The sequence below is a fragment of the Miniopterus natalensis genome, chromosome 18 (genome assembly GCF_054644295.1).
Source record: "Miniopterus natalensis isolate mMinNat1 chromosome 18, mMinNat1.hap1, whole genome shotgun sequence".
Classification (NCBI taxonomy): Eukaryota; Metazoa; Chordata; class Mammalia; order Chiroptera; family Miniopteridae; genus Miniopterus; species Miniopterus natalensis.
The window spans coordinates 36,073,720-36,085,343 of record NC_142098.1 but is presented as its reverse complement, the minus strand read 5'-3'; the positions used below and the strand labels follow the sequence as shown (position 1 = coordinate 36,085,343).

The 11,624-nt window shown below is 52.4% G+C and overlaps 1 protein-coding gene across 1 annotated transcript; it reads right to left on the bottom strand.

Moving 5' to 3' along the window:
* Positions 1 to 450: 450 nt before the first annotated feature.
* On the bottom strand, positions 451 to 11,126 carry LOC148091064 (uncharacterized). The gene is made up of 9 exons (XM_087827483.1): positions 11,072 to 11,126; positions 9,923 to 10,024; positions 9,529 to 9,666; positions 7,236 to 7,379; positions 5,386 to 5,526; positions 4,144 to 4,275; positions 3,098 to 3,262; positions 2,735 to 2,880; positions 451 to 690 (listed from the first exon to the last, which is right to left on the bottom strand). Exons 1-9 carry the CDS (start codon positions 11,124 to 11,126, stop codon positions 451 to 453), a joined length of 1,263 nt encoding a protein of 420 aa, XP_087683609.1.
* Positions 11,127 to 11,624: the final 498 nt, after the last annotated feature.

Genomic DNA, 11,624 nt, shown 5'->3' with positions numbered 1-11,624 from the left:
TATTTGATCCTCAAGCCCCACCTTGACTGCCCAGGACTTTGCTAGACCCTAAAGAGGGGGACGGGAGGAGGAGTCGTCTCCCAGTGCTGGGGAGGAAACACAGCCCTGGTCTGCAGGAGCAGCCTGGTGGCAGGGATGCCCGCCCTGGGGGAAGGCGGCCTAGTCTTTGCAACCCTCCGACGTGGCAGTGTAGCCGTAGAGGTGTCTTTAATCTGAGGGAGAAAAAGGGCCTAGTCTGAGGGAGGAGGGATAGCCTTTGGGGCCCTGGTGTGAGGAAGGCTAGCCCTGGGGAAGCCCTAGCCTGAGGGAGGGGGCTCACCCCTACTCGACTTTCTCACCAGAAGCTTCCAGGCCCCCGGGAGTGCCCGAATAAAGGGGAGCCGGGGCACCATCTAGCGATGAGCAGAACAGGGGGGGGCTCCCAGGTGAAGGGTGGCCAGGCGGGATTGCTCAGGAGAGTGCCAGGGTGACCAGCGCGGCCACCAGCACCGGCGGGGCGAGGCGGAGGCCAGGTGCTGCTCCCGAGTGGCAGTGGGAGCCGAGGACAGCGCGCTGGCTGGAGCTGCAGTCGGGCCCCCGGGCCAGCCGGTAACCGGGGAGCCCCCAGAGCCCCCCTGTCCCGGTCGGGGCGCTGCACAGGTCACGAGAGCCGCAGCCACGCACGGTCATGTTCAGGCCACCTGCAGAGACAGAGACGGGGGGATGGGAACATGGGGACGCGAGGACGTGCGGCACCACCGGCACCAGCCCCGCATCCTCGACCCCAGACTCTGGGGTTTCTCTGACTAAGCAAATTACCCTGAAATTCCCTCCAGCCCCTCAGAGCTGCCTGTTTCGCCGGGTCAGAGCCTTGCGGAGGCTTCGGCAGAGAAAACGGTCTCATCAGATGGGAGCCACGGAGGGGGTGGCAGGCCCTCGAATACAGGCCTTTTGGGAAACTCTGGCGCTGGGGCCTGGCCACAGCTGCTCCCTCCTTGTTATTATTTTTGCCCGACGCGTGCATGACAGCTGTTCTTTTCCTGTGTCCTATGTTAATAAAAACTGACACCGGGAGGCCACTCGTTTCATACACCTCCAGCCAGCTTCGGGGACAGCGTCCGGGTGATTTCCTATGTTTCTTCAGAGCCTCATAATATAATCTAGTGTCATATTTGCATATAAATACAGGTATACAAATGTAGCCAGTTTATTGAGGACTTGGTGGAGGACAGGGAAGTGAAAAAGTCTTATTTTACCAACAAAAAACACCTCGCCACAACTTCAGGCTGTTTTCAGTCCCTGTCTTTTAGGGATGTGGGTGGAAATCCTTATGGTTGAAGTGACAGGATATCTGACTTTGTGTTCAAAATAAGGTGGGGACGCAACAGGACTGGCCACAAGTGGATAATTACCAGAGTTGGGTGAAGGGTATATGGGGGTTTACTAAACTGTTCCCCTTTTTATTTATCTTTGAACTTCTCCATAATACAAAAGCTACAAAGAAATGTAAGCCTCACAGCATGGTCTGCCTTGGTCTCCTTTTGCCCTGAACTGGAATATACTTCCTCAAAGAGCCCTGTTTGTGAGACATTGTCCCACAGCCACCCTCACTCCCAGCCACCACATGTGCCCACACGCACACGCATCTTAGTCACACGCAGTTCCCCTCACGCCCCCAGAGGCCCACACGCAATCAACACAAACACACCCATGCACCTGGTCCACTGACGTGTCAGCCCGCCCAGGAAACACACACACACACACAGCGGCACACACAACACTGTGCCTACAGACCCCAGCTCCCCCGCACCGCCAGGCCCCGAGCCATGTCGATGGACGGCCTGCCCATTTCACTGAAGCCTTACCCGCACGTAACAGTCACGACCACTGCCATTGAATTTCATCAGTTCCAAGAGGCCCCCCCCCATCCCCACACACACATTCCGACATCTCTGAGTAGAGCTGACTTCCTGCCTCCCCAAAGATATCGTCTTAGATTTGCTGAAATGCCATATATCACACTTGCTAGGTTCTAGAATTAAGCTGTTCGGTACAGTAGCCACTGGCCACATGGCTGTTGAGCACCTGAGACATGGCTGCTTTGAACTGAGAGGCGCTGTGAGTGTAAAATCCACACCAGATTTCAAAGGCTCAGAAGGAAAGAATGAACGGAAGGCTTATCTCGTTTATCATTTCCTATATTGGTCGAATGCTGGATATACTGTGTTAAATAAAATATATTACTAAATTAATTTCATCTGTTACTTTGTACTTTCTTAATGCGCTACTAGAAAATTTTAAATTATACATGTGGCTCACATTATATTTCTTTTGGGCAGCACTCGCCGAGAAGTTATCTTAATTCTCACAACAGTCTTATGAGAGAAACTATTGTTCTCCTCTTTCTCAGATGGGAAATTGAGACACAGAGAGGCAAAGTCACCTGCCCAAGACCACCCAGCTTATAAATGGTGTAGATTCGGGATTTGACCCTTGGCAGCCTGGCCCCGGTCCTGCTTTATGCCCTCTGCTTTGTTGTCTCTCTCGTGAACTCACTTCATCCTCACAAAGCCCTGTGAGGTGTGCTTCCAGCACTCCCATTTACCAGAAGAGAAGAGTGAGGCTCAATGAGATGAAGTCACGGATCTTGGGCCGCACAGAGCACATGATAGAGGTGGGCCCCCAGCTCAGGCATGCCTTATGCAAAAGCAGTGCGCGCGCACACACACACACACACACACACACACGTGTTACCTTCTTCAGACACCAGGTCCAGCTGGACGCACTCAGTCTCCCCACTGGGACACCGCGTGTAGGAGGAGGAATTGCAGAGCCCCAGGTGGCCTTCAGCACATATAGGACACAGGAACTTGCTCAGGCTGCGTGAGGCCGGCAGAGTTGCTGTAGGGGGAGGGTGGCGGTCAGCCGGGAGGGCTCTCAGGCCCCCTCGGGGCCCTCTGTGGGCTCGTATAACGGGCTTTCCCACTGAGCTGGGTCAGGGTGCCTTAGGGCAGCCTGGTGGGGAGTGCCTGCCTGCTTCAACCCAGGGCAAACTCTCCTCCCGTCATCCCACCACCTCCTTAGCCACCCATCTGAGTGCTTTCTGGCGGCAGCATACTTAGAAGAGTGGGCTCCTGGCAGTTGCCTTGGCAACAGGTGGTGTTGACCCAGAAACCCAAACCAATGCTGTAGGTCAGGGCAGAGATGGAGTTGTTAAATTTGCAGTCCTTGGGCGCCACGCAGGAACCATTTCTCCAGGCAATAGAGCCACGGTCCCCTAAGGCTGGAGAGATTTGGGGACAGACTTGTGAGGATGGGCGATCACGAGCTACCACTTAACTGAGCCCCCCAATCCATCTGGGTGTCATTGTTGGCATCTACTCTGCCTGAGATCATCCCTGATACACATAAAGCCTGTCATTGTTCATCAGGACATATAGTTCAGAAAGACTTCCTTCCCCTTGCCTCTTCCCCTTGGGGTTCCAATGAACAGGTAGCTCTGGATCTGCGATGTCTCCCCAACCTGTCTTTGAGCACCTCATGCCCAGAAACCCAGAAACTCTGGGACCCCAGAAATGCCTAGGCTTGTACACTATCCTTACTATTTCTATTTATACTGCTGGAATTCCTGTTTATACTATTTCTGTGCGTCTTGGAATTTATGCCAAAGAAAGTCTGGTTTCTAGTTCAACTCCTCTTCCCACTTACAGAAATGCCCAGTGTTTCCGTTCCTGGGGCAGATGGACAGGGCGCTTAGGGGGCTCCCTGCCCAGAACGTTGCAGGAGCTATCAAGACGGTCACACCGTGTCTCCCATTCCACGGGCTTTTTTTGCAACGTGACTTTACCACTCCTGCATCCAGAGGCAGAATCTCTTTCCTCGCCCTATAAATCTGAGCTGTCCTTGTCACTGGTTCTGATCAACAGACTGTGGCAGCCGTGACACTGTGCGGTTCTGGGCTTAACTCTCAAGAAGCCGCCGGCTAATGTGGCATCAGATTTTAAACTCACTTCCTCCCTGCCACCAGCTTCTGTCCTCCAGGGCCGGGAAAAGGCTGCCGTGACTGCAGCAAAGGGAGCAGACTCGGGAGGGCAAGGAGGGCCCTTGCTGTGTCTCAGGCCCGCTCTGCCTCCCGCCCCCAGCCCTGTCCCCAGGGACACTCACCCACGATGCCCGCTGTCTGAAGGCAGTAGCTCCTGTCCGCTGGGCAGAACAAAGAGCTGCACTGGCGGCTGTCCGAGCAGGTGAAACAGGTGGTGGCCTTAGCCTTGGTGTGGGTCTTGGTTGCACGGGGATCTGGGGAGAGAGGAAGCTGAGCAGCTGGAGGACAACCTGTGCGTGAGTGTGTGTGTGTGTGTGTGTGTGTGTGTGTGTGTGCGCACGCACACGGGCCTGGGTATGTCTGTGTTTTGAGAAAGGCGTGGGGTGCTTGGATATACACACTGGCGAACAGATGTGAACATTTGTGGATATTAGCGTGTTTCGGCGTGTCTGTGGGCATTCTGTGCTTTTGTATGTTCGTATGTTTGTACCTGTCTCTTTCCCAGTCATGTCTGCATCTGACAGCCGATGTGTCCCCCGCATGGATGTTATGTGTCGGTAGGAACTGTATATGCAAAAATTCCGTGGCCCGTGTTCCAGTTTAGCAATCCTATTTTGCCCTTTCTCCTCTCCATTTGTAAATTTTGAGCTTCCAAATTGACCTCCCCCCCACCCCCATTGTGATCAGTAATTTCATTCACTGCTTGGTTTTGAAAAGGAAAACCCCTAGCACCTGGGGATCTGAGGAAGCGAAAGTGAGAACAAAGCGTCTCCTGTGTGCTTCCCTGGGCCTGAGGAAACGCTGCCCTGCCCAGGTCTGAAGCGTCCCTTTCTCACCTCCGTGACACCTGCGGTTCTGTGCAGATGTCTCGCTTAGAAAGCTGTTGCCCTGGTAAGTACTATCTCAATTAGCCTCTCTCTTTTATCGACCGTGTTCTTCGTTAAGCCGAGAGGAGACTGTTGGCAAATGTCTTCTTTCACAGAGCCAGAAAGTGAAGCAAAGAAGAGACCATCGGGTTTCTTATTTAAACCGAGTTTACATCTCTGATCTCATTTACACAACAGGATGTTCATGGTTAGAAATGTGTGCTCCTCTGTAGGTCAGTTTTGGGTGCCAGGATATAAATGTGGATGTTTGTGGATGTGTGGATATGTGCCAGTGGGGCTTTCTGCTTCTGGGTGTGTCCGGTGGTGTGTGTGTCTGTGTGTGTGCGCACACGTGTGCATGAGTTCGTGCATATGAGTAATTTCACTCCCTGGTAACGTCATAGTGGGGGAAGGGATACCCTGGGAACATGCAGGATTGGGAAAGACAAATGGGATCCAGGGAGGGCGGAGAGAGGAGGGCCTCGGAAGTCAGAGCACCTGGCTGGGTGGGAGGGGTCTCATAGTTGCATTCAGGCGGGGTCCTGAGATGAAATCCAGATGCTTCGGGGCCCAGGGTGCTGTTCACGCGCAGGTTGCATAACTCAGGTGTAGCACAGCCCTTCAGGATTGGGGGACCCCCTGCAGAAACAGAAGGACTCTTCAGGGGGGACTCAGAGCCTGGGCCTCCCACCTTGGTGCCTCTCTCTGTCTCTCTTGATAGTTCTAGAGGATTCACTTTCAGATACGCCTGGTCACGCCTTACCAGCTCTTGTTGCCCACTCATTTTCGTGACCCTGACTTTATTCCTTCAACTCTGTCACCTGCAGTTCTGTCCTGGAGCCGATCGTCACAATGGTTGGGTTCCTCGTGGGTCTACCTCTGTGGTTCATCGTCTCTGCCATCGCTTATGGTGGCTTGTTTCCTTGCGCATTTCCTGAGCTCTGATGGCGAGCTCATATTTGGTCAGTGTTGATCTGGGGAAGTCCTGGTGGCTTTTCTCTGGAGAAGACTTTCTTTGGCTTATACTGAGAGCCGGAGGTGCTACCAACCTGGGATCATTTCAGCCTCCTTCCAAGGTTCCTGGCATATGTGGGAGTCTAAGGGCCAGCCCCCCAACTACGCTGCTAACCTAAGAGCTCGGCATCCAAAGCAGACTGTGGCCAGCATTTCATCTCAGGGCCCCTGTGCCTTTCCATGTTTTCTCACTGCTTTCATCCTGATTTCTGTTAACATTTTTATTTTGTCTGAAGACCCTTGGAAATTTCCCTAACTTCCCACAAGCCCCAAGAAGCATGGAGAAATATTTTTGTATGGCATCCAGCTCATCTGTAAACAATGGCATACCAAGGGAGATGGGTAGGGGGAGCAACCTGTCCTGGGAGCAGGCTACAAGGAACCGTACTGTCTGTAAAGCATTTTAAAAGAATAATAAAGCTGATTAAAAGTCAGCCTGCCTTTCATTATCACCAGGTGCCAGCATTTCTAAACAATGGCAGTGATAAAATCCTCCTCCCAGCCAGGGTGGACCACTCCCTCCACCCTGCCGCCCCTCCGCACCCTCCCAGTGTGCCTCTGCCCCGAGCAAGGAGAGCTTGCAAAGGACCTAGGCCACCACGCTGTGGGGAGCAGGAGCAGGCCACTCCTCTCTGTCACTGTGTTGGCTTCACACTCAGTGTATCCTCTGGTCAGTGTGGATCTATTCTAAGCCTTTTGTTCAAAAAGCCTCTGCTCCAACCATTTGCAAACACGTAGTGAGGATTTCAAAATACATCTGCAAATGCTTTGAAACATCGAGACGTGAGGGTCAGCTTGAAACCGGGTGGGCCTTTGTGGCCGTTTCAATCAATAAAGCATGATAGAAGGGACATGGTGTGACTTCCAAGGCTAAGCTGTCAAAGACCACGCAGCTGCCACTTTGTTTTCTGGGATACTTGCTCTTGAAGCCTTCAGCCACCATGTAAAGATGATCGCAGCCATGGGGTAAGGAAGCCCAAGCTAACCAATGTGGAGAAACCACACGGGAAGGCGCCTGAGTCTACGTGTGTGACAGAGATGCTCAGTAAGCCCCTGGTTGCCCTCAGCCCTGCAGCTCCAGCTCCAGCCACCTTCTGACTGCAACTACCTGAGAGGCCCAGAACTGTGCAGTTGAGTCCTTAATGAATCCCTAACCCACAGAAACCATAAGAGTTAATAAAATGGCTGTTTTTGTGTTAAGCCACTGCATTTGCAAAGGATTTGTTAAATAGCGATAGAGAACCAGAACACACATGCACATAAACTGCAACACTTATTTCTGCAGGTGGGAGGGAGACTCACCATGCAAATGGCCTCTTGAAGGGAGCCCTTACCTCGACTCCATGTCCCTCTGAGGGTGATGCACACAGTCTGGTGTCCAGTGCAGTTCATGACCGAAAGGGCGTCACAGGGGGCCGACTCTTTTCCAGAACAGTAGTGACACTTCACCCCGTTGGGCTGGGCTTCGGGCCCTTCCTCTGGTGGGAGTGGGTATAGTCAGAGTGGGATGGGTGCTGAGGAACTTTTCCCCCACCAGCCCTCTGTTCTTGCTGCCTCCACCTGCCACAATCCAGACATTTTCCTCCCAAGCGGGACCAGCCTGGTCTCAGTCATCTCCCGGCCCCTGAAGACTTATTCCAAGGAGCAGCAACCAGAGCCGTGGGTGGGGCTGGCCCCACACTGTTCACTTGTCCTAAATGAACCTTCGTGCTGGATCCCAAGGGTCCTTTCATTCATTCCACAAGCATCTCTTGAGCACCTACTATGGACCTGGCCCTGTTCTGGGGTCACTGACCACATAGACAAAAGCCTTCCCTTAAAGACCTCAAATGCCATGAGGTTAAAAGTGATCCTGCTGGTTTAGATTTTAAGATATTGTGGTATTCTTCAAAATAATGGGCTGCGGCTGTGGCTTCCGGCTTCCCTGCCATCTGACTAATTCTCAGAGCTTTCTTAGAAAGCTGAGACATTTAAGAGGAAGCTGTTCAAGCACCTGTTTCATGAGTTGAATTGAAGTCACGAAGCATTTTAATGTGGGTTTATATAGAAATATTGGCAAATATAGAAAAGCAGACTACAAAAGAACCACAACTATGAACGGTGCTGGCTCCTACAGGGCCACTGTCCACATGTGGCTGTTGGGCACTAGAAATGTGGCTGGTCCCTTTAGCGATGTGCTGCGAGTGTAAGGTATGCTCTCACTGTAGAGGCTTAGTTTGAAAAAAGAATGGAAAATATCTCATTAATAATGTTGTATTGATTATATGTGTGCTGAAATAATATTTTAGGGATGTTATATTAAATAAAATGTATTATTAAAATTAATTTTGCTTGTATCTTTGTACCATTTTCTTTTAATCTTCACCCTAGGACATGCTTAGAGACAGGAAAGGAGAGAGAGGAACATCGACGTGAGAGAGAAACATCGATCAGCTGCCCTCCAGACGGGCCCCAACTGGGAGATCGAACCCACAACCTGAGCATGTTCCCTGAAGGGGACCGTGCTCAACCAACTGAGCCACTCTGGCCGGGATCTTTGTAACTTTTTAATGTGGCTACTGGAAAAGCTTTCGTTGCACTTATGGCTAACATATTTCTACTGGACTGTGCTGCCATAGATCCACCAGCAAAGGCCAGTTACTCAGGACCTGGAGGGGTGGCTCAGTTGGCTGAGGGTCATCCTGTGCACTGGAAGGTTATAGGGGTGATTCTGGTCAGGGCACATACCCAGGTTGTGGGTTCGATCCCCAGGGCACATACAGGAGGCAGCTGGTTGATGATGTTTCTCTCTCACATCAATGTTTCTCTCTCTGTCCCTCCCTCTTCCTCTTTCTCTAAAATCAAGAAAAGCATATCCTTGGGTGATGATTACAAAAAAAAAGACAATGACTCAAAATATTTTGAGGCAGTCCCTTTGACCCTTCTTTACTCATAAGAGTTTTGTTCAAAGCAGTTTTAGTCAACACTGACGTTTTATATTCTGAATGGCATGCCCACCGCTCGACTGGGCCTTGACTGTGTTTCTGGTTGAGGTGCACAGTTTAGGAGGTGGGACACCCCAGTAGTTTGAAAAGATGGCTTGTAGCCCCGAGTATGGAGCTGCCTCAGGTCTCCCCATTGCTACCTCAGCCAAATGCAAATTCCTTCCTTGGGGAAATTACCAGGCCACAAAGAGTCATCTTTATCACCACTCAGGGCCAGGCCTAGAGTGAGGCCAGAGAGGAGAGGCTCACTGTCAAGGTCACAGGAGTGCAGAGTCAGCACGTGAGAGTGAGCACTTCCTTAAATTGGGCTCCCCAGGGGCCTCACTGGCCTTGCCCCTCCTGGGCCTGTGACCACCCATAGCATTGCTTGTTCTGCTCAACTTGCCTTCAGGGGAGCTGCTCTCCTCAGGAGAACTAAGAGTCTGGGGCTTCTCTCCAGTCCCCCCAATATCTCAGTAAGCACAGCTACAATTTATGGAGTGCCTACTACATGCCAGCTTTGTGGTGGATGCACCCTTTGCAAGCTCAGTTCACACCCATTTTCCAGATGAGAAAACTGAGGTTTTCCTTGCTCCAATTAGCCAGGCAGAGCTTTAAACTGAGGCCAAGTTCCCAGGACACCCCACCGGGCTGTGTGACAAACCTGGTCGTGCAACTCCGCTGCAGTTGTCACAACAGGCTGTGCTGAGACTCGAGTTGGGGGCATAGGTCAGTGCGTAGACACCACCTGGACATTCCTGAGGGGCCACGCATGACCCGTTCTTGATGAGAGTCCCATTTTCTAAGGATAGAGGTTGAGGAGGGGAGATTAGAGACCCCCAAGGCCTCCCAGACCTCTGCTCTCTCTGTAGAAATCCCCAGAGGTCAACCTGGGGACCTCAGCTGGGGTTGAGACCACTCCTGCCCCCACCCCAGTGGTACTGAGCTGAGCTGTGGGGCAGAGTTTGGAGCCAGGGTCGCTTGCCCATGCCTCTCCCCTCCAGCCCCTGCCCGCCCGCTTTAACCATCCTCTCCGCCCAGCCCTGTGTGGTCCCCACCCAGCTGCATCTGGCTGAACAAGCAGGAGTCCTTGGCGGGAGGACAAGTGATCTCTTTACATTTTCCCAGCAGAGAGCAGGCTGGACACGTCTTGGAGGTCCCTGTGGAGAGAGAGGAGTGATCAGGGCCTGCGATTTGAGGAGAGAGAATGAACACACACTCATACACACACACACACACAAATACACACATGACCAAGAACACGACTAAGGGCTGGGGAGAGGGAAGGGATGCTGGGAGATCAAGGAACATTTTCCTGGAGGTGGGCAAAAGGCTTCCGGGTGGGTGAACCGGCCGGCAGAGCCCTGGAGGTGGGACTCAGCATCACAGGCTGCAGCTGCTGGTCTCCCTCTAACCCACCAGTTCTCCCCTCGAAGCTCTTTCCACTAACAACACCTCCCTCCAGGCCCAGACGGGAAGGGGTGTGAGTGCGATTCCCCTCCTTAGGCTGGGCTGGGGAGCATCGCCTCTGTCCAGTCAGCCTTCTAGACGCCCAGAGAAGCCCTGAGGCTCTTCTAAGAAGCCTAAGGCTCTAGGAAGCACAGTCTGAAAACTGCGGCCCTTGTCTCACGCCTTCTTAGAGGGGAGGAAACTGAAGCCAGATGGCCTGAGTCTCACCCGAGATCACACAGTGAGATCCCAGCTGGGCTCTAGGCTGTTTAATTCCCAGCCTGGGCCAATGGTGACAGATTTAGAACCAAAAGGGCTGATAGGAAAGCAAAGTAAAGGAATTATAATAATTACTCCTGACTATCAATGAGAGCTCCCCTTCAGACAGGACTACGTATGGCCTGATACTGTTCTAAGCTCTTAAAAAGCTCCTCAAACATATTAATTCAATGAATGCACCCAACGGCCCTCTGAGGCAGGGTCATTATCACCCTCATTTCATAGATGGGGAAACTGAAGCACAGAGAGGTTAAGTGGCTTGCCCAAGGTCACACAGCTAAGAAGTGTCAGAGGCAGGATTTGAACCCAGGCAGCCTGGCTCCAGAACCATGCTCTCAAACACTCCCTTCAGCTGCCTCTGGGAGATAAAAAGCAGAAGTGGAGGGAGCTGGGCCTCAGGCTCAGAAACCCGATTCCCACCACCCAAGTGATGGTGGGTCTACCCTTGCTCTTGGAGGGACCCCACACAATACACCTACCTGCTGGGGCAGCCAGCGCTCCAAGGAGCACCAAAGCAGGGAGGAGCCGGTGCATGATCCAGGCTGTAGGGGAGGAAGCAGGACAAGGGTGCCCTGGCCTTTTATTCAAGGTCCTTGGCCAGGGTGGCAGCCCATGAGGAAGGAGAGCAAATAGGCTGGGGAGATAGCAGCCCCACCTTCCATCCTGGCCCACTGGGACACCTGGCAGGGGAGGGGCTTAGGGAGCACAGGGATGGGGAAACTGAGTCCTAAGAGGCATGTGGGAGAATCCCCAGGCTCCTCAGTGAAGCCGAAGAAGGAAGATGAATTCTGTTGTAGTTATTATTACTACTATTATTTACAGTTTGCCTTGTCATTCCAGAGAGACGTTAACTCACTGGCTCCTTACAACAGTCTTAAATGCCATTATCATTAACCCCAGGAGGGATATTCACAGTATTTGCCCATCAGTCAGTATCAGCCAGGCCATGCAGCAGTAACAACTCTACAGGATTGCTAGGAAAGCATCCTGGTGGCCTCCATTCACCTGGAGTTTCCCTTTCAGTTCCTGGAA